General features: G+C 51.4%; 13 protein-coding genes across 13 annotated transcripts; 6 read left to right on the top strand and 7 right to left on the bottom strand.

Annotated features, from left to right (window-relative positions):
* Positions 1–82: 82 nt before the first annotated feature.
* B9G98_02124 (Transcriptional repressor rco-1) lies at positions 83–1,939 on the bottom strand (the record flags this gene model as incomplete). Its single annotated transcript, XM_024808681.1, has 1 exon — positions 83–1,939. One exon carries the CDS (start codon positions 1,937–1,939, stop codon positions 83–85), a length of 1,857 nt encoding a protein of 618 aa, XP_024664449.1.
* A 563-nt stretch (positions 1,940–2,502) lies between these two features.
* Positions 2,503–3,942, bottom strand: B9G98_02125 (hypothetical protein; the record flags this gene model as incomplete). The annotated part of the gene is made up of 1 exon (XM_024808682.1): positions 2,503–3,942. One exon carries the CDS (start codon positions 3,940–3,942, stop codon positions 2,503–2,505), a length of 1,440 nt encoding a protein of 479 aa, XP_024664450.1.
* A 79-nt stretch (positions 3,943–4,021) lies between these two features.
* On the bottom strand, positions 4,022–6,328 carry B9G98_02126 (hypothetical protein; the record flags this gene model as incomplete). The annotated part of the gene is made up of 1 exon (XM_024808683.1): positions 4,022–6,328. One exon carries the CDS (start codon positions 6,326–6,328, stop codon positions 4,022–4,024), a length of 2,307 nt encoding a protein of 768 aa, XP_024664451.1.
* A 296-nt stretch (positions 6,329–6,624) lies between these two features.
* B9G98_02127 (tRNA (guanine(9)-N1)-methyltransferase) lies at positions 6,625–7,455 on the bottom strand (the record flags this gene model as incomplete). The annotated part of the gene is made up of 1 exon (XM_024808684.1): positions 6,625–7,455. The coding sequence occupies one exon, from the start codon at positions 7,453–7,455 to the stop codon at positions 6,625–6,627; it is 831 nt and encodes a 276-aa protein (XP_024664452.1).
* A 44-nt stretch (positions 7,456–7,499) lies between these two features.
* B9G98_02128 (Peroxiredoxin DOT5) lies at positions 7,500–8,294 on the top strand (the record flags this gene model as incomplete). The annotated part of the gene is made up of 1 exon (XM_024808685.1): positions 7,500–8,294. One exon carries the CDS (start codon positions 7,500–7,502, stop codon positions 8,292–8,294), a length of 795 nt encoding a protein of 264 aa, XP_024664453.1.
* Positions 8,295–8,386: 92 nt separating this feature from the next.
* On the top strand, positions 8,387–8,920 carry B9G98_02129 (26S proteasome non-ATPase regulatory subunit 9; the record flags this gene model as incomplete). The annotated part of the gene is made up of 1 exon (XM_024808686.1): positions 8,387–8,920. One exon carries the CDS (start codon positions 8,387–8,389, stop codon positions 8,918–8,920), a length of 534 nt encoding a protein of 177 aa, XP_024664454.1.
* Positions 8,921–9,238: 318 nt separating this feature from the next.
* On the top strand, positions 9,239–9,859 carry B9G98_02130 (hypothetical protein; the record flags this gene model as incomplete). The annotated part of the gene is made up of 1 exon (XM_024808687.1): positions 9,239–9,859. One exon carries the CDS (start codon positions 9,239–9,241, stop codon positions 9,857–9,859), a length of 621 nt encoding a protein of 206 aa, XP_024664455.1.
* Positions 9,860–9,885: 26 nt separating this feature from the next.
* Positions 9,886–10,665, bottom strand: B9G98_02131 (Mitochondrial acidic protein MAM33; the record flags this gene model as incomplete). Its single annotated transcript, XM_024808688.1, has 1 exon — positions 9,886–10,665. The coding sequence occupies one exon, from the start codon at positions 10,663–10,665 to the stop codon at positions 9,886–9,888; it is 780 nt and encodes a 259-aa protein (XP_024664456.1).
* Positions 10,666–11,370: 705 nt separating this feature from the next.
* On the top strand, positions 11,371–12,897 carry B9G98_02132 (G2/mitotic-specific cyclin-4; the record flags this gene model as incomplete). Its single annotated transcript, XM_024808689.1, has 1 exon — positions 11,371–12,897. The coding sequence occupies one exon, from the start codon at positions 11,371–11,373 to the stop codon at positions 12,895–12,897; it is 1,527 nt and encodes a 508-aa protein (XP_024664457.1).
* A 103-nt stretch (positions 12,898–13,000) lies between these two features.
* B9G98_02133 (Protein RER1) lies at positions 13,001–13,612 on the bottom strand (the record flags this gene model as incomplete). The annotated part of the gene is made up of 1 exon (XM_024808690.1): positions 13,001–13,612. The coding sequence occupies one exon, from the start codon at positions 13,610–13,612 to the stop codon at positions 13,001–13,003; it is 612 nt and encodes a 203-aa protein (XP_024664458.1).
* A 574-nt stretch (positions 13,613–14,186) lies between these two features.
* B9G98_02134 (hypothetical protein) lies at positions 14,187–15,086 on the bottom strand (the record flags this gene model as incomplete). Its single annotated transcript, XM_024808691.1, has 1 exon — positions 14,187–15,086. The coding sequence occupies one exon, from the start codon at positions 15,084–15,086 to the stop codon at positions 14,187–14,189; it is 900 nt and encodes a 299-aa protein (XP_024664459.1).
* A 400-nt stretch (positions 15,087–15,486) lies between these two features.
* Positions 15,487–17,205, top strand: B9G98_02135 (2-isopropylmalate synthase; the record flags this gene model as incomplete). Its single annotated transcript, XM_024808692.1, has 1 exon — positions 15,487–17,205. One exon carries the CDS (start codon positions 15,487–15,489, stop codon positions 17,203–17,205), a length of 1,719 nt encoding a protein of 572 aa, XP_024664460.1.
* A 1,834-nt stretch (positions 17,206–19,039) lies between these two features.
* Positions 19,040–19,456, top strand: B9G98_02136 (hypothetical protein; the record flags this gene model as incomplete). Its single annotated transcript, XM_024808693.1, has 1 exon — positions 19,040–19,456. The coding sequence occupies one exon, from the start codon at positions 19,040–19,042 to the stop codon at positions 19,454–19,456; it is 417 nt and encodes a 138-aa protein (XP_024664461.1).
* Positions 19,457–19,543: the final 87 nt, after the last annotated feature.

The following is a 19,543-nucleotide window of genomic DNA, read 5'->3' on the forward strand; positions in this document are numbered from 1 at the left end:
GCAGGTATTCTAAAAGTTAATTAGAAAGAGGGGGCAGAGAATACATTTATATCATTACGGACCAATAAAGAAGATACTAGTCTTACGAAGACGTAGATTCAGAGCGGGGGTAATACCTCCAAAGTTTTGCCCAACAGTCGCCAGAGCCAGTTGCAAAAAGGCTGCCCATAGGTGAAGGCTCGACCGAAATGACGGAGTTTTTGTGAGCCTGCAGCATCAACAGAGCCTGGCCGTTGGTAGGGTCCCAGAACTGCACACTCCGGTCTTTTGATCCAGATAGTAGCCAGCGGGCGTCTGGCGTGGTTGACACTGATAAGATGAAATCGCGGTGTCCAATAATCGTGCGAGCACATACACCACCACTAACAACTTTATTACCTCGAGGGGCCTGGAGCTCCCAAAGCTTGATTGTCTTGTCCAAGGAGCCGGAAATAAGGTCCAGCCCGTTGGGTGTGAATGCGACCGAGTACACGCTATCTTTATGGCCGTCAGGGCCCTCCAATCTCTCCACGAGCGTTCCCGTTTGTGCATCCCACACTCTTACGATGTGGTCAAGAGAGCCTGCAGCAACGTACTTGCCATTGGGGCTGATGGACAGCGCGGTGACGCCATCCTCAATGGACAAAGTTTGAATGCATTGACCAGTTTCCATATCCCAGATTCTAACTGTTCGGTCTCCTGAGCCAGATGCAATATGACGCCCGTTCTGGGAAAAGTCCAGAGAGTATATGTCCTGCTCGTGGCCCGTGAAAAGGTAGCGAATCTTGCCAGTGGCAATGTCCCAAACGCGAATCTGTTTGTCTTCGGCACCTGTGGCCAAATACTTGCCATCCGGTGAAAAGCAGACGGCACGAATGTACAAATCGTTTTCCCTCGACGCGGTTTCGTCTTCCAGCCGACAGCTCAGTTTACCTGTCTGAACATCGTAGATGTGTGCAACTCTATTGCATCCGGTAGCTAAAAATTTGCCATCCTGTGAAAATCGCACGCAGCATACGACTGAGTCGTGCTCAAGACTGTGCAAGAGATCCACATCGAGATGGTGACCGGCCTTTTCATTGTAAACAACCACATAGCCATCACCTCGTTTGACTTGAGAAGACGGTAGCGTGTCAATGTCCAAGGAAGTAAGGTTATTCCCCAGCTGGGCAGCCACCTCCTGAGGGGTTGGTCCACTACCGGGTTGGGTTGGCGGGGCTGCCGTAGCCGCTGGAGCACTGGGAGCCGACGTGGCCGAAGCAGAGCCGTCAGCTGTGGCAGTGCTTTGTGGTCTTTCAACTGGTGGTTTCTGGTCGGGTTGAATTTGCTGAGGAACGGGCTGTACAGCTGCGGAGGCTTGCTGTGGTTGCATCGCGTAGGCCATTTGTGCTTGGCCTGGCTGAGGTACCTGAGCATTCTGCTGCTGGGAAACTTGTGGAAGAGGTAATTGCGGCGCATTTTGCCCAGTGAAGCTGCGTTGTTCGGCACTATGACTACCAGGTTGGCCCTGCGCCCCCGGTTGGGTAGGACCGTTACTTTCCTGCCCGCGACCTTGCATGCCGTTGTTGAATAAGTTGCTTGTATGTTCAAGTTGAGGAGGCTGTGGGACGTTTGCAGGAGTGGCCTGTCCTGAGCTGGCGGCCTCAAGCTTTTGCTTCAAACGCGAGATCTCCTCCTCGTACTGCTCCTTGACCTTCTTGTGAGCTTGCTCCAAATCATAAATAGTCTGGCGCATGTGTTGAAGAGCACTCATATGCTGAGCGTACATTTTCTGATCAAACTCGTCCTTATGCATGAGATATGTGGATGCCTCATTGGAGACATTGACAAACTCTTGCTTCACTAGCTCCAGGAGCTCGTTCAAACGGTGGCTAACTACAGGCTGTCCATTAGACATGACCTGAACCGCGGCCTGCTGGGCCATCATCTGTTGGTTAGGACCTTGAAGAGGCTGGGTCATTTGAGCGTCCTGAGGGTGTTGTGTCTGCATCTGTCCCTTGTTTTGCTGCTGATATCTCATACGTTCGATAAAACCGAGAATATAATTGGTGGCTAATCGACTAGACGAGGACTAGAGGGGGAATCTCAACGATAACTCAAAAGGATAACCAACAAAAAATTCGTGCCTGCAGCGTGTTAGTGGACACTTATGCTGACAAATCGAATCCGCGCTGTTTCATCCGTAAAGGGTAAACCCCCACCGGCCAGTCGATTACCCCTTTTCGGCGTTTGGGCAAGGGCCCGTTATCCGGCTGGTGGAGGTAGGTGCAGCCAATGGGTTAGTATAGCTATAAACAAAGGTGTCTTGAAAGTTAATGAATGCTTTGAACAGAGCCTTGGCGCGCCCGGTTTGCCCTAGATCGGGACGCGTTATCGCTGTGATTTTCGTTAGACGCAAAAAAACTCGCCTACGCACCGGGTTTTGATCGCTACGGCAGTCCCTGCACATGAAACCGTGAGGGTTGGAGTGCGTGGTTATGGGAGCAGAAATAATGGTATTTTGCTAATTTTTTTCTGCTCAACTCAATTCACCACTCTAATACTACCATCAATACGAAGAACCGTCACTTTCTGTTCACTCAAGTCCCATAGCCTGACATACCAAACACCATTCTCTTGACCGAGTACTTCAGGTCGAGCAGAGATGCCGGTGTATTCGTATCCTGTTTCGAGTGTGTAGACATGCTTGAGGCCAATGAGACCCATGCTTTTGAGGAGCCGGAAAAACACAACTTTCCCGGTTCTTGTGAGAGCGATAAATAGCCCCAGAGGCTCGATTTTTTGCACAATCGTCATTGCAGTGCCCAGCCGAACCCCGTGGACGTTGGGCTCTGCAGAGTAGCGGGCGATAGAGTAACAATGGAAATCACTGGCTCTGCATAGCAGTGCATGGGTAGATGTGGTGGTGAACAGAAGAGTGTCTTGAAGTTTTAGCCTCATTTTAGGCATCCGAGTCCCTTTCACCTTTGAAACTCTTCTCCTCATGTCTGCGTCCTGGGCTGCTAGCCAAGGCGGAAGTGCACTGGCGTCCAAAGTAAGTTCCCTGCCTCCTCGCCACGAGGGCACATCCAGCAGTGAGTGATACTGTGCGTACCCATTAGAGTCGATTTTGGATGTTTCTGGGCCGTCCCACGGGAACTTTGGTGGGGTTTGTGCCCTATGTGCTGAGATGTGGGTGACAGTCCAACCTTCTTGAGGGAGTTGCTGGCAATATAAAAGCCGGCCACCGTAATTAGGTTCATCGAGCCTACCGGGGTCCAATTGCCATACTCCTGCAGACCCATTGCCGTAGGTCGGTTGTAAAGTCACGAAAGCCAAATAAATATTTCTGTCGTAGGGTAGTGCGTCTACAAGCACAGTGCTGGCCTCGACAAAATCTATGCTTGGAATATTGCCTCCCAAGTTTTTGATGCGCATTTGCGATTGTCTCTTGTGTCCAAAGCTCCATGTTATGGTTTCGCTATTGTCTGATGCTGCAATCAGGGGCATTTTGGGATGAAATGCAATCCCCCACGCCGAGTCCAGCGTATCAACTGTGCGTATAGGCTTTATTTGGATGAATGGAGTCTTCTCATTCTCGTTTTCGTTTTTGTTGGCCTCAAGTTCTTCAACAGCTCGGATAATGTCAGATATTGCCCATACACACGCCCGCAATCCACGATAGCAGGCGCCCAACACCTCCGATCCGTCCAAAATACCAAGTCGCAAGTAGTTTATTGCCTCCGGCCCATGAAACTCTTTGTTAGGCTCGGCTGTGAACCGGCAAATTGGCCTAATAGTTTCCAGGTGTGCGGTATCTACTACCATGATCTGGTCATCGCAGATGGCAAAGTCAAGAAACGCCTGCTGGGACGACGCAAAATCGTTGCCTGTATATAGTCGGTGGCGGAAATGTCTCCCCAGATCAATGGTTTTCACTTCTTCCAAATCAAGATCGTCTATGGACGCGATCCATGCTGACATGAAACTAAGGACAGAAGTGGTGGGGTCGAATTAAGTTGTTAAGAAAACATATAATGCAGTATGGATATATAAATGCAGATTAGGCCATCAAAGGCTGCTGGTACTCGTGGTCTTGTTCGTCCCACATTTCGTTCATTTCTTCGCTGGCGTCAGATTCAGAGGACGATGACGACTGGCCCTGGAAAAACTCGAAATCCGTCGGCGCCTCATACTCTGCGTGCTGTTCATAATATTGTCCGTCCGGCGCAATTTCCGAGCTTTCCATGTAACTAACGTCGTATGAAGCATACCCATCGTATTCGTACTCGGACTGACCCTCGTCGTTGGCTTCCTCGCCGGGTACGTAGTTCTCGGGGTTTTCGCCTTCGGGGAGCGCGCCTGCTGCTTCCATTTGGCGCTGGTAGCCTTGATTGATCAAGTTGAGGTATGAATACATGAAATTGGAAAGCAAAACCTGTTGACCCAACGGCCGTCGAGGGTTGGCCAGCTTCATGTGAGAAAGACGGTAGATGGCGCGTTCGATGTGCAAAGGAAAACGGTGGTACATCATGATATTAGACCGGTCAGACAGCTGATGAGCCGGGATTTCGTAGGGTAGCTGCATGGCTTGAACAACTGCTTTAGGCTCACTGTTTCCTGATCGCTGAGGGCGGCTTGCGTCCTCGCGATCTTGTTCAGGGTTTTCCCGCTGGCGCTGTTTCTTCCAGCTGGAACCACGTTGTTTCTGCGGGTGCTTCTGAGTGTTCTGGGTAGCGCTGCGCGATTTCGTGGTATCCGGCATTCTCTGCTCAGCCGAATCATTAACACCTTCAATATTGGCGTAATTAGCCGTTCGTGATCTTTGCCGAGAATGACCAGGACGGGCGGGAGCCGAAGGCCAATCCTGCTTCTGTTCGACCTGCGTAGGAGGTTCAGCAGCCGAAGACGGATGGGGCGCCTGCGGAGGTGAAGATTGCGGGGACCCCGGAGCTTCCTTCTTCTTCTTTTTGAACATTTTACTAAACATTTGCGTGGTCGGCGAATGAGGGGCCGGGGTATCGTCCTTTTCATGGTCTTTGTCTTTTTCTTTTTCTTTGTCCTGTTTGAGCCAGCGCCAAAGAGGCTTGTTCTTCTTTTCCTCGGATTCGACCGGTGGTTGATGCGGGTTTTTACCCACGTCAATAGTCAGTCCTGTGGGTCTTCCTGGCTTGCTAGGCGAAGGGGATCCGTAGAACACCCGCTCTGGTTCGGCTTGTGGCGATGACGCTAGGGTGCCCTGGACTGCCGGCTGCTGATGAGCGGGTTCGCTGGTTAAGGCCTCTGGGTCTTGATAAATATTTTCTTCGGGATGACGGGTGAATTGGCGAGGTGAAGTATCGGTTACCACTGGCACTGCCTTTGTTACACGGTTACGCAGCTCTTGCCGCTCGGGAGATTGTACAGGCACATCGGGAGGGCTTGCAGAAGTAGGGGTGACTGGTGGTGAATCGTTTTCTCCGTCTTGGGCGGGTTTGCGGCGAATGGCTGGACGAGTTCTCCGTCGCGAAGAGCCACCAGATCGACGCAACGAAGCACCAGGACTTAACGGCTGATCGAGGTTGTCCTCTGGCGGCGGCGACCACGGCTGGTCGTCGCTCGAAGAAAAGCTTCCGGAAAGAGCCGCCAAAGACTCGAGTTCACCAAGGCTCTTGAGTTGAGTGGAGAGCTCCAAAATCGACAGGCGGCGTGTATCGCTGGGGGTTGAAGAGCGGCGCCTGCGCTCCAAAACGTCCGAGGCATCCATTAAATCTGCAGAGTCGGCGATTTCATGGCTAAGGCGAGAAGTGGAGCTGGACGATGCGGGCTCTGGAGAGGACTTGCTTTGATGCTCAACATTGTTTTTGATCTCCTGGACGCGGTTCTCAACAAAAGACCGCCATTCGTTGGGTGCGATTTCCGGGTGTAAGCGGGCAGGAACCCAAATCAGGTCGTGAGCCTCCTGTGAATCGATGTTGATACGGCGACTAGGAGTGTATGTACCTTCGCGGCGGCCCGAAGCTGAACGGCTCAATCCAGGGCTTGCGGCGGAGTCGGCGGTGTCCGGGTCCGAAGAGGGCAATTCAGGCCCAGAATCGACGGGCGGCGGCTGCTGGCGCTTGTCGGGCGAGTAAGAATCAGGCAGAGCGTTGAACCCAGGCAGGTCAGGGTCCAAGGGAGACATCATGGCGCCAATGCTCAGCCGTTTGAGAGCCTTCAGATTAGACATTTCCTGCTGGACGAGCGCAACCGCCTCGTCGGAAGAAGACAATCTCATTACACGGTCCTTTTGCTGCTTGCCGCTGTGGATTCGCACGCCCGTGCCGCCTAACGCGTTGGCATGGTTGGCAGGCGGAGGGGGATCCGGCGGGCCCCTGTCTGAAGGCAACATTTTGGAATTAGCAGGTCGCTGGCGAGCTGGAACTAGGTTTTATCCGAAAATCCAAAAGGCAACTGTCCGGGTCGGGGCTGTGGTCGTTCGGGTATGGCGGCCGATTTACGCGAGAAGGGTGGAAAAAAATCCCAGCTGGTGTCGTTTAACCTTGCCTAAGCCGTCCCTAATAATCAGGGGACGGCAGCCTGCTTACCAAGGCGGTGTTTTTGCAAAGGGTGTGCTATACCCCAATGCAGGGCGATATAGGGTGTGGGTGGCCCGGGAGGGGCTTGAGTATGCTATAAGCGGTTAAATTAGTCTGTTGCTTGTGATTTAGGCTGTTTTGGCGGAATGACCTTTCTGGAGGGCAGGACGGCCTCGAAAGCGAGTTTCCAGTCTTTGAGTTCGAGCCACTTGAGCAGCAACTCAAACACATGATTTGTGGCCAGAACCCTACGCCCGCTGAGCCTAATGTTCTGGTCGATGGGTAATCGGGCGGTTCTGATGCCGAGTTTCTCGGCTTTGTTTTTGCAGAGGTCCTTGTAGCGGCCCTTGTCGACAATGCCGCCCACGACGTAGGTGGTGCCTGGGGTTAATTCGGTCAGGGTGTCAGAGGAGTCGCTCGACAGGTACACGGTGGGCTGGGCGGTGTCGACGCTGTCGGTTTCGTCGAAGGTGATGTCCTCCCATTGCAGGTGATGGCTGTGCATGCGGTTCTCGAAGCGGTCGCGGAGGAGGCCATTGAACCCGGAAATGTGCAGATCAACCGAGAATGGAGCTCTGCGGTTCTCGCTGTAGCATCTCACCAGCTGCCTGGCCAGCGACGTCCGCTCGCCCTCTGTCATCAGATCGTCGAACCCGCAGTCGAGCACGATTTTCACGCCCGACCTCGTCGGCTCTTGCTTGATCCGCTTGGCCGGCGGGCTGGGCTGCGGCGTGCTGTCTCGTTCCCGTTTCTTGTTTTCCCGCAGCTGCTTTCGTTTCTCTTTCCGCTTCGCGACAAACTCGTCCCGCTCCGCAGCCAGCTTCTCTTGCTTCAGTAGCTTTTTGTACGCCCGTTTAGACATCCCCTCCGGCACAACCAGTTTTTCTCGTTTTTCCTTCTGCTCCTGCCATTCTGGGGCCAGCTCCTTGTTCTCTGTCATGGGCTGAAATTTTAAAGGGTTTTTCCTAAACCCCCAATTTAGTAATGGCAACTACCCGCAAGCGATCGAGTGAACAGGCTTCGCCGTCGGCGAAGAAGGCCAAGGCCGAGTCGAACAGAAGCAATGCGATTGCAATTGGCGACCAGATTCCCGATGTGACGATTCCGGACCAGGACGGCAAGGAGGTGGCTCTGCGCGACATCAAGGGTGTGCTGGTGCTCTTCTCGTATCCCAAGGCGAGTACTCCGGGTTGCACCCGGCAGACTCGGGGGTTCGGCGAGCATTATGCGGAATTTGCCAAATTGAATGCGACAGTGTACGGTTTGAGCGCGGATTCCGAGAAGGCCCAGACCACCTTCAAGACGAAGCTGGGGCTGCCCTTTGGTTTACTGAGCGACACAAAGTACGAGCTTCTGGGGCCGCTGGGAGGCAAAAAGTCTCCCAAGGGTGTCATTCGGAGCCATTGGGTTTTTGTTGATGGCAAGTTGGTGTTTGCTGAGCATGGCGTCAAGCCGGATGCCAGTCCAGTGGACACTCTGGAGGCCGTCAAGTCTCGGACTGAGTCTGAGGCCGAGTCTGAGTCCAAGCCGGTGTCCGAGAGCGAGTCCAAGCCTGGGTCCGAGTCCATGCCTGAGTCCGACGTCGAGCCCAAGCCTGAGTCCGACGCCGAGCCTAAGCCTGAGTCCAACGGTGAGCCCAAGCCTGAATCCAACGCTGAACCTGACGCTGAACCTGAATCCGAGGCTAAACCCGAGGCCAAGCCAGACTCTGTATCTGATTCCGGGTCCACCACTGAAGCCGAGGCCGAGAGCACCGGGTCCGAACCCGCTGCAATCTAGCCAGACTAACCCATTGAGTCCAAATCTGTATTACAGACTCCTACCTAGCCTAAATTTTGAACTTTTAACTAACCAACCTCGTTCGCTTTGTCATGGATCGACAAGCTGTGTTAGAATTAATTGCCAAACGGGACGCCATCGACAGCGAAATCGATGCCCTCCGAGACGTCTTGCGCTCACAAAAGGTGGGGATGCAAGAACCATTGGTGGACAGCGAAGGGTTCCCGCGCAATGACATTGACGTCCCGCAAATTCGAGAAACCAGAGTCAGCATTATCCGTCTCGAGAACGACCACAAACAACTGTCGGAGCAAATCAAAAAAGGCATCGAACAGGTGCTCAAGGTAGATGAGTCGGCCGGTTCGATCTCTAAGCCGTCTATTGAGGAATTGCCTTTTGCCTATATAAATACAGTGTCCCCAGGGTCAGCCGCGGAGGCGGCAGGATTAAAAGCAGGAGACGAGCTTTTGCGATTTGGAAAAGTACACCACGGCAACCACAATGGCCTTATGGCGCTTGCAAACGAATTGAATGGAGAAACAAACCTTGTCGTTGCCCGCAACGGCGAGCGAATCGAGCTGGTCGTGCATGGTGAGCGGCTTGGGTGCCAGATCCTGCCTCTCTAGCCCCCATGCAACGTGGAAGCGAAATGAATAACGTCTTTAGGTTGCAGTACATAGTTTTCTTCATCAAGAAGCTCCCAGTCCGTGTCGTTGATGAGCACAAGCACCCCGGGACGCACCAGTCCGTCTTGCAGAAACAGGCTCCTGTCGCCGCTGATCTGGTCGGCCAAATAGTCGAGCAGCCACACTAGTGTTTTATTCGGCGGGGCCTCAACCTCAATCGTCTTGCGGTCTTCAAACAATGTCTCGAGGCCGCCGGAAAATTCAACCTTCATAGCAGCTAGCTTATCAAACGGCACCCTTATTAAGGCGCTTGACAAAATGAAGCTGGCTGCGTTGTTGATGGCTGCGGTGGCTGCCGCACAGACTCTGGTTGTTGAGCCCGAGGTTAGAATCGAGAACGGCGTTATTGTCAACAACAACCCTTACGAGGTCAAGCTTGTTCTCAAGAACCACCATGGCGAGCCGGTCACTGTCGACAAGGTGGTCGAGTCCTGGCGCGAGGTGGGCAAGACCTACCGTAAAACCCAGGCAAACCGCACTGTTACCACTGGTCTTACCGTCAACCCGCACGACCAGACCGAGCTTGTTCTTTCTCGCCAGCAATCACTGCCCGCCCGCGCTCTCGACTTAATCTACGATGTGCAGTACTCTGTTCAGGACGAGCACCTCAGCAGTGCTTCCGAGGCCCAGACCTTCAAGATTGAGGACCCTTCGATCAGCATCGTGGATCCGCGGTTCATTTCCGCGCTCTTTTTCCTGGTAACTTTCGTCGGCATCATTGTTTACTTTTCCCTGGCCATTTTGGAGCATCCCCTGGTCACCAAACCGGTCAAAAAGGAGCGTTCTACTACTCCAAAGCGTGAGCCAACCCCCACGTCCACTGAGGATTGGATCCCCCAGCGCCACCTGCGTTCCCGCACCCGGGCGGCCCAGGAATAAGTTCAAGGTAGATTTATTATGTACATTTACTCAAGAATATCGGCAATCTTTCCGAGCCACGAAACATACTCCTTGTTCTCGCGGTACGAGGAGTACTCGGCAATGAAGAGAGCAAGGTCGCCGTTGACATTGCGGCTCTCCAGGAACTCCTGGACAGAGCTCTGGACGCTAGGGTCCAAGACGGAGAAGGGAGGGCCACCGTAGATGGCACGACGCTTGTAGTCGGCCTCGGCAGTCTCGTCAATGGCAAGCTCAGCGGAGGGATAAGGGATCAGCGACTCAACAACCACCAAGTCGTCCTGGACAATTGCCTCGATGCCAAGAGCGCCCTTGGACCGCTCGACAACAATGTTCAGACGAATAGGCACATCAAAGTCGTCGCTGAACTCGAGCTCCTCTCCGTCATTGTTCGCAGCAGCCTCGGTTTCTTCGTGCTCGCCCTCGGCGTCGTCAAGGACAGAATCAGAGTTGATCACATCGGAGGGAGAGAAGAAGATGCGGAGGGTCTCGTCTCCGCTGGTGCGCACAAGCTGGACCTCGTCCTGGCCAGGCTTCTCGACCAGAGTGAAGCCCTGGTTAGACAAGAACGAGCTGAACTCCTCGGCCTCGTTGGCCTCCTGCTCGAGAGCCTCCTGCTCGACTTGCTGCTCAGCACGCAACGACGCAACCAATTGGGCGTCGGCAGCAGATGAAGAAGCGTATCTGCACATAGCAAACATACGGGGCGCCACAATCGCGGGGCGGACTGGACCACGGGTCGCAATAACTGCGGCTCGGGTGGCAATACGCAAAGTAGATCTGAACATTACAGGTTGACAAATAATTTTTTCTCTGCTTTATCAGCCAATTGTGGGTGCGGGCGTGGGTGATTACTACAAGCCTAGCTAGGCAAGGCCCCTCTGCGATGACAAGACTATGGATTACGAAAGTAGCACTGAAAAAAAAAAAAATTTGCCAAATAGGAAAATGCTTTGGGCCCTGAGGCAGCGTTTCTTACGCATCTGGCCGATTGCATAATCGAGGCACCAGATCGTCGACCTTTTAGCTTGCCTAACATTTAATAGATTATTTCTACACGGCCAGACCCACATTCATTCCACGCGTTCGCAGCTTAAATACGTGCACGGACAACGTCTTTTTTCGCCTTCTTGCTAACTGAATGCCTGGCTATGCTGATCCTTACCTAAGTGGGCTTGTGGGGTTTCTCGGCCAGGAATGCAACAGGAAAACACTGCCTGAACCCAGACAACAGGACATGGGAAACTCGAAACAAGCGGTAGGCCCTGACCTAGCCGCTTGGTACATAGTGTGTATATTAATATGGATACGCTGGGTGCTCTCTAGCGATCTGGGGCCCTATCGACAGCCACATTCCTAGATTATTATGTGACATCGTCCCGACAACCGTTGTCCGGTTTGGGACATAACTAAACAAAACAGTTGGGAATATACTTGTAAGACGCAGGCTCTTATTCTCTCGCCCTCTGCAACCCGCAATTGCTAGCTATCGAATGGAGAGTCGAGTTCGTCAGGTAGGGGACGAAAATCGTGCTGGCATATACGTAGCCAAAACGAATGACTTGGTATCTGGCAAAGAATCTAAGCGCGCAGCTTTGCAGACGGTAACGAATACCGCCGCTGCAGCTGGCCAGGCCAAGTCGTCGGCCAGTACCCAACTGAGGTCTCAAACTAGCGCGCAGTCCACCGCTGGCGGTCAACGACTAAAGCGCAAACTAGCGCCCTTGCATAGCTATTATTCACAACCCACTGCATCCTCCACCGGCTCGGGCGTCGGCCTAGGTATTTCTATGTCGTCCTCGGGCGCTGTGGCCGCACAGCGCTCTCAGTCCCTTTCTAGCACAAGCCAAGGATCTCGTCCTGTGGTTAATTCCTCCTCTGCTGCCGCCGCTGCTGCCGCTGCTGCTGCTGTGGCCGAGTCCCTCGAGGACAGCGACGATACAATCGAAATGTCTTCTTCTCCCGCGATGTCCGTCGATGAGCCCCATATGTCGGCCATCCAGGAGAATCTGAGCTCCGGTGAAGACGAGCTAGATATTGATTCCGACGATGTTGCCGCCGACGCTGCTGCCGACGCTGCTGCGGCCGCGGCCGCGGAGAATGCCCACCAGAGTAACCCCCATGCTCTCATGCCCCACTTTTCAGCAGAAACCTATGCACAGTTCGAAGAAGCCGCTCGTAGAGTGCAGCTTACACCGGGCCTGCTCGACAAAGACGATGAGGACATGTACGACGTGAGTATGGTAGCCGAATACGCCGACGAAATTTTCCAGTATATGCGGGAATTGGAGTCAAGCATGCGCCCCGACCCGTCGTACATGGCCCAGCAGCGTGAGATCCAGTGGTCTATGCGCTCTATCCTTATTGACTGGCTTGTCCAGGTGCACCACCGCTTCAATATGCTGCCCGAAACGCTATTTCTGTGCATCAACTACATTGACCGATTCCTTACTGCAAAAGTGGTCTCCCTAAGCAAACTCCAACTTGTCGGCGCTGTCGCCTTGTTTTTGGCTGCTAAATTCGAAGAAATCTCCTGCCCCAGCGTGGGTGAAATCGCCTACATGGTAGACCACGGCTACACCTCCGACGAAATCCTCAAAGCTGAGCGATATATGATTGACATTCTAGAATTCAACCTTGCTTTTCCTGGGCCAATGTCCTTTTTACGCAGAACTTCTAAAGCAGACGACTATGATCTGGAAACCCGCACCCTCGCAAAGTACCTTCTCGAGGTAACGATTATGGACCAGCGATTTGTAGGCTCTCCGCCTTCATGGACAGCTGCTGCCGCACATTATTTGGCGCGCCATATGCTTCAAAAGGGTCCATGGACGCCCGCTCATGTTTATTTCTCTGGTTACACCTCAGAACAGCTCCTCCCCGCAGTGGGGGTGCTCCAAGAGTGTTGCATGAACCCCCTCGAACACCACCGTGCTATTTACGAAAAGTACAGCGACCGCAAATTCAAAAAAGCGGCCCTATTCGTTGCTGATTGGATCCGCAGGTCCGCCGTGTATTGACGCTATTCTCAACCGTCCCTAATTCTTTTTTTTAATGCTATACCCCTATCATCTATTCACTCGTTTAGTTCGTGTATTGTTTTACGCTAATTTTTTTAATCATTCAAGTCGAGTTAGTGAACTTTTTCTTGCCAATGTTAAACGGAAGATACCGGTAACGAACCATGTGCTGAATTTGCCGACGCATAGTCAAAATGAAGAGAATAATGAAATAAACAAGCAGGATGGGCCAAAATACGGGCAAGTCTGTGAAAGAGAAGCAAGTCAGTACCAAACTAATGACGGTGGCTCGGATTGCATTATACCAGAAATTGAACTCGGGTAGACGACGAATAAACGGGCGGAACTCGTCGCTTTCGTTGTTAGGGAGGGTGCCTTCTTCTTCCTCGGTACTTCTCAGATCATCTTCGAGAGAAGGGTCGAATTTAGGAGTCAAAAACGCCAAAAACAGGTTCAACAGGTAAATGCCCAGTCCGTAGCAGACAATATACCAGCCCCGTGACAGTAAAATGCGCAGCATAAACAGCTCAATAAGAGCCACAAGTACGAACCATCGTGCTCGGACGTGAGGAACTATTTTGTCCAGATAGAACTGGTAGCCGGTACCGAATTCACGAACTTGAGAGATGCCTTGTTGCACTTTGTCCATTGCTAAGTCAGCGACCGCCTCGAGCCTTGGTATAGCCGCATCGTATAAAGGGTTGAAAGTAGGCATTTGTTGAGTAGATAGGAGTGTGTTTGTATTTTTTATGGCCATGTATGTGATTTGCGAGAAATTGAGGTGTCTTTTTGATCAGTCAAGATTATGCTCTATACATTGTAATCTTAAAGCATAGTTAGAATCACTTATGGGAGCCATGTAACTGGCGATGGGATATGAAAGAGATGCAAACGCAAAACTGCAATAACTGCACCGATCAGATATTTTACATATATTTTAATATAAAGGATCGCGATACAGTCCAGGAATTGCGAAGTGTTCATCACTCGCCTAGTCGAGCCATAGAGCTTTATACATACCAAGCACATTAAGCGAGACGACGTAACTTATTGTATTGCCTAACATCGACCATACGGTCACTAGCAGTTACAAAATATCAAGAGGCTTGCGACTAATGTGCACGTACAGACATCAACCATCCATTTTCCTAGGCTAACATAAAAGTCGCAGGCGTCTGTAGGTCGAACAACAACCGATACACAACTAGCCTAGCCGATAGGATGTATACCCAGCCAGCTGAGTGTACACCGAGCCGATAGAGTGTATACCCAGTCAATCGAACGTACACCTAGTCCAACACCTTGAACATGAGCGTGCCAGTTTCCATCTCACCTTCAACTTCTTGATGAACAGGCTTCTCAGCCACGAAACCACAACGCTTATAGAGCCCAACACCAGCCGCTGTGGCGGTCAAACCAAGCTTAGCCGGACCCGTAGACTCGCAGTCACCGTCCTTGAAAACCGGTTGGACACATTGCAGATCAGCAAGCACCTGCGGGAAGAACTTCTGGCCGTACCCCTTTCTCTGAACAAGAGTGCAGAACACTTCACAGTAGGTGACACCATTATTAGGGTACAAAGCTGATCTCAACTCGTCATAAGATTTATGTGCCAAGGCCGTGTACTGCTCGGGCTTGTCATGAAACCCGTGAACATCTCGAATGTGGTCGTAATAACGGAACTTCCCCGGACTAAGGAACGCATAAGTCCCCAATGGGAAAGTCAACCACAAACGGAACATACCATACAGTTTCAGAGTCCATGTCTGCAGCCACTGCCACCAGGTGAGCTTAGCTGCATCAAAACGGGATAAGCGCCATATTGAGCAACCAACAACCTTGTTATCATCGTAGAAAAGATAAGCACGCATGTTCGGGTCACAAATACGCGAGTAAAAGGCCCAAGCTGCCCCATGCATCTTCCTCCGATAGTTTTGGGCCAACTGGACAATTTTGTCAAGCCTGTCCCGAGGGGAAAAGATAGACATAATACGACTTTCTAGGCTTGTAAACAAATAATCCTGGGGGATTCCCTGATTGAGGGGTCGATCATTTTCGAATCCCCTATAGAATGTAATAGCTAACTCAAGACAGTCTTCAAACGTGTAATTGCTTCTATCGATCCGACGTAACATGTCAGCAGACAAGATCATCGACGACTTGCCAGGAGCTTCCATAAATCTGGCCATACCAAGTCAGCTATGGAACTAACTAACATATAAATAGCAGATCACAATGCAGCGATACCCGAGGAAAGATATATGATGACTCTTCTGAGGAAATTCACGAATGCAAGCATGGGTAAATGACGTACATGGTATGTGTGGGGCAGCATGCGGCCGAAGAGTCACTACATTGTGAGTCGAACGCAGCCAATTGAGCAGCGAACCAAAACCAAAATCCAGAGGCCGGTTATTTTTAGTATTTCCGAGTAAAATACGCTCTACCCATCGAGTTCTATACACTTATTCGGGGCTGAAAATCCAAATGGAAAACCTCTCTCCGGTATCGGCATCACGTGACGCAAAGGGTCTTTATAAATATGAGTCAAGCCTATACCCTGCGTTCTATTAACTTCTCAAAAGAATCATGCCTCTGCCTGATCCTAGAAACAAGTACAAGCCCTGCCGCGGTGTCAAACTGGAAAACCGCCAGTGGCCAAACAACACAATTACAAAGGCGCCCCGCTGGCTGTCCACCGACTTGCGAGATGGCAACCAGAGTCTGCCTGATCCCATGAACACCGACGAGAAGAAGGCCTACTTCCACAAACTTGTGGATATCGGCTATAAGGAAATTGAAGTTGCTTTTCCGTCTGCCTCTCAAATTGACTTTGACTTTACTCGCTATGCTGTGGAAAACGCCCCTGCCGATGTTGCAATTCAGTGCCTCACTCCCTGCCGCGAGGAGCTGATCCGCCGCACCGTTGATTCGCTGAAAGGTGCAAAACGTGCGATTGTACACCTTTACCTGGCAACGTCACCGCTGTTCCGTGACGTTGTTTTCAACATGGACGAAGAGGCTTGCATGCAGCTGGCTGTGCGTTCTACCAAGCTTGTTCGTGAGCTCACAAAGGACAATAAGGATGCCAAAGACACCTATTGGCAGTTCGAGTTCTCTCCCGAGACATTCAGCGATACTCCGATCGAGTTTGCTTTGAAAATCTGCGAAGCCGTCAAGAAGGTCTGGGAACCCTCCACCGAAAACCCGATTATCTTCAACCTTCCTGCTACCGTCGAGATGGGTACTCCTAATATTTACGCCGACCAGATTGAGTGGTTCCTGAAGAATGTGACTGAGCGTGAGAAGATCTGCCTGTCTCTACACACTCACAACGACCGTGGCTGCGGTGTTGCTGCCACAGAGCTGGGTCTGCTTGCTGGTGCGGACCGAGTCGAAGGCTGTCTTTTTGGTAACGGCGAACGTACCGGTAATGTTGATCTAGTCACACTCGGTCTCAATTTGTACACACAGGGTATCGACCCTGGCGTTGACTTTAGCGATATGGATTCCCTCGTTGATCTTACGGAAAAGTACAACAAGATCCCCGTTCATCCCCGTGCTCCTTATGGCGGTTCGCTGGTTGTCTGCGCATTCTCTGGATCACATCAGGATGCCATCAAAAAGGGATTCGCTCGCCGGAGTGCCGGCATCGAGCGCGATGGTGGAAACGGCAACAACCTGCATTGGCAGATTCCTTACCTGCCTCTTGATCCCAGCGACATTGGCCGTACCTATGAGGCAGTCATTCGTGTCAACTCTCAAAGTGGCAAGGGCGGCGCTGCCTGGATTATTCTTCGTCACCTGGAGCTGGATCTTCCTCGTGGCTTGCAGGTTGCCTTTTCCAAGATCGTACAGACCGAAGCCGAGTTCAAGGGTCGCGAGCTCAAGAGTGAAGAGCTTATCGCTCTGTTTGAGAAGCACTACTTCCTCGGCGAGGATAGCAAGCACGCCTACGACCTCGAGGACTACAATGTCACTGCTGATGGCAAGGCGACCCGTCTATTTAAGGGTACCATGACGGTCGGCGGCAAAACTGTCGAACTCCAGGGTACGGGCAACGGTCCCATCTCTTCGTTCCTGAATGCAGCTGAGACGCAGTTTAATTATCCCATGGAGGTCCAGTCGTACAAGGAGCACTCTCTTGGTAAAGGTTCCAAAGTCAAGGCCGTCTGTTACCTCGAGATTGCATCCAAAAAGAACGGCAAGGATATCATTGAGTGGGGCGTCGGTATTCACGAGGATGTTTCCCAGGCCTCTATGCGGGCAGCGGTATCAGTTCTGAATCGTCTGGCTTCTGACGATTAAGCCAAAAACATATAGTTCACTTTTGTTATTTCTAGAGCCCTTAAAAAATCAACTACATATCTCTGATCACCCCAGACTGTATCTGCAAGCCCGAGAGCCTGTCATACTCCACGTTGGCTGGCGGGCGCTCGAGCTCAACTGAGCTTATCAGGTGAGTCAGTGCTGCAGGCTGTCAGCTGCTTGCAGATCGGCGAATGCGGGTGTCAGCGATAACGGTCCTGCCATGAGCAACGAGGCTAGATACATGTAAACAAGCAGAAGAAGTTCCTGATAGCCCTGGGCTGCTGGAAAAATGGGCCAGTATCAAAGGTCACAAAAAAAAGCGCCGTTGTCCCTTAACTGGCTTGGCCAGGCACCCCCTTCTTGGCAATGTGGCAGAGAAATCTTTCAGGGTTAGGTCATGCAGTGATAAGTTTCCTTGTTACCCCACGATTGGGGACTGGAAGCGCGTCTGGTGATGGGCCCCAAAAGCAGTGAATTTAAGCGTGCATCACAAAAGAACTGAGCTGCTAACATATTGGGTAAAAATGCGGGCACCAAATTATTCAGGCACAGTATGCACGCCAAATAAGCCCTGTTTGGAAAAGTTTATTACAAGGGTATAGCGCTAAATTTGCTATCGCAGACTATACACGTGCTGAAGCTCGCTATCGAACCAAGTAGTAATAATTAGATATGAGTAGATCGGCGAGCTATGCAATACTCCTGCTTCAAGGAAGTAAGTCAGCTCATACTTGTACCACGTGGGTTGTGCCATGCATTGCAGCACGTTCACACCTTCCCTCCAGATCTCCAGGGTTTGGGTGGGGCTAGCTGGGCGGACGATGCGAGCCAAAGCTTGGTGAGCAGCGAATACAAAACGGGTAGATCTCAAAAAAGGTGATATATGCATATGATTTTATTTGTTTCCAACGTTTTATTTGAAAAAGTCGTGTGGATAATGTTGGATGTATAATCGTACGGCACAGCAGATCTCAACCACTAATCGGCGAAACTAGCACAACCTGCTTAATCTGCACTTTTTTTCCGAGTAAGCGTGATATGGGATTTTTTTGGTGGGAAATGCGGTTTGGCTGGTGGGGGGTGCAGGGGAACGCGCTCCCATCAAGACCCTACAGTGAATCAGCTAAGGCGGTTTGGTTGGGGCATCTGGGAGACAATAGCTCAGCACCCATCTGGCCTTGAAAAAAACGTGTGCAACGTACAAAATAAGCTGGTCCTACGCAAGGGCTCAGTATTAGATATGCTGGCAATCGGGCTATGTATATCGCGTCACCGTGGGCAAATCTTCTCCATCGGTAACCCACTTTTCCACTTGCTGAAGATGCAGATCGTGCATATGGTGCTGCTGCTCAGTCTAAGAGACTTTGTTGTGCATGCATACATAAGCCAGGACCCCCATCGAAGATGTTTGAAATTTATATTTTTTACAAGCACCTCGTGGGAATTCCAACCTCACAAAGAGAAAAAAAAAGTTGCTAGTTCTGCATTACGCAACTTGTACAACAGCCAGGAGAACGATTGGTACCAACCTATTCCACTCCTTTTCCTCGAAAAACCACTTTCTGCCGCATCTTGTTCAAGGTTCACAAACAAGCCTCACTGCGAAATTTTATTATAGGTCGAGGGTTTGCGATTTATTCAACCCCTAGCGTGTCATTCTTCTCTTTTATTTTCTAACTCACAACACCCTTTTTTCAAACTGATTTCTACATCTGCCTTCCCCCCTGCCCAGCATTTTGCACGCTCACACCACACCGGGTTGCTGGCCTCACAAACGACCCAACAGCAAATTCGATCCCACGAATTAGATACATTGAACTATGATTCTGAGATGAGTTGGACTCAAGATTATTGCACAGTTTGCGACAAGCAGTGCCCTTCGGGCAACATGTACTGCTCTCGCGAATGTCTTGAAGCCGAAGCTTCTCCGCAGGGCTCCAAGTCCTCGGACTCGTCGCGCCGCCGATCAAGTGGGAGTTCCGGTCTCAAACTCCTGGATGCCGAAGCAAAAGCGACAATCAACGCTGCGCCCAGTTCGAATGCGCAAACTTTACTGATTCGCCAAGAAGACAAGTTTCTGTACGATTCGCCACTGCTCAAACCGCAGCAAACTTCGCTCTCGGTATCTCCTCCCCTGTCACCTTTGTTGATTGCACAGGGCAACGGGGATGTCAATTTGGGCGCTTCGGTTGGTCGTTTGAGCCAAAGCTCCTCGAGCTATCGCCGGTGGCTTCAGAATGAAAATTAGGCCTCCCGCTGAACCCTTGCCCGGCCAATGTCGATCAGTATACACGTGCAACCGAGAAAGCCGTGAAAAAAAACACAGTTTGGAAGC

The sequence above is a fragment of the Wickerhamiella sorbophila genome (genome assembly GCF_002251995.1).
Source record: "Wickerhamiella sorbophila strain DS02 chromosome Unknown contig3, whole genome shotgun sequence".
NCBI lineage: Eukaryota > Fungi > Ascomycota > Dipodascomycetes > Dipodascales > Trichomonascaceae > Wickerhamiella > Wickerhamiella sorbophila.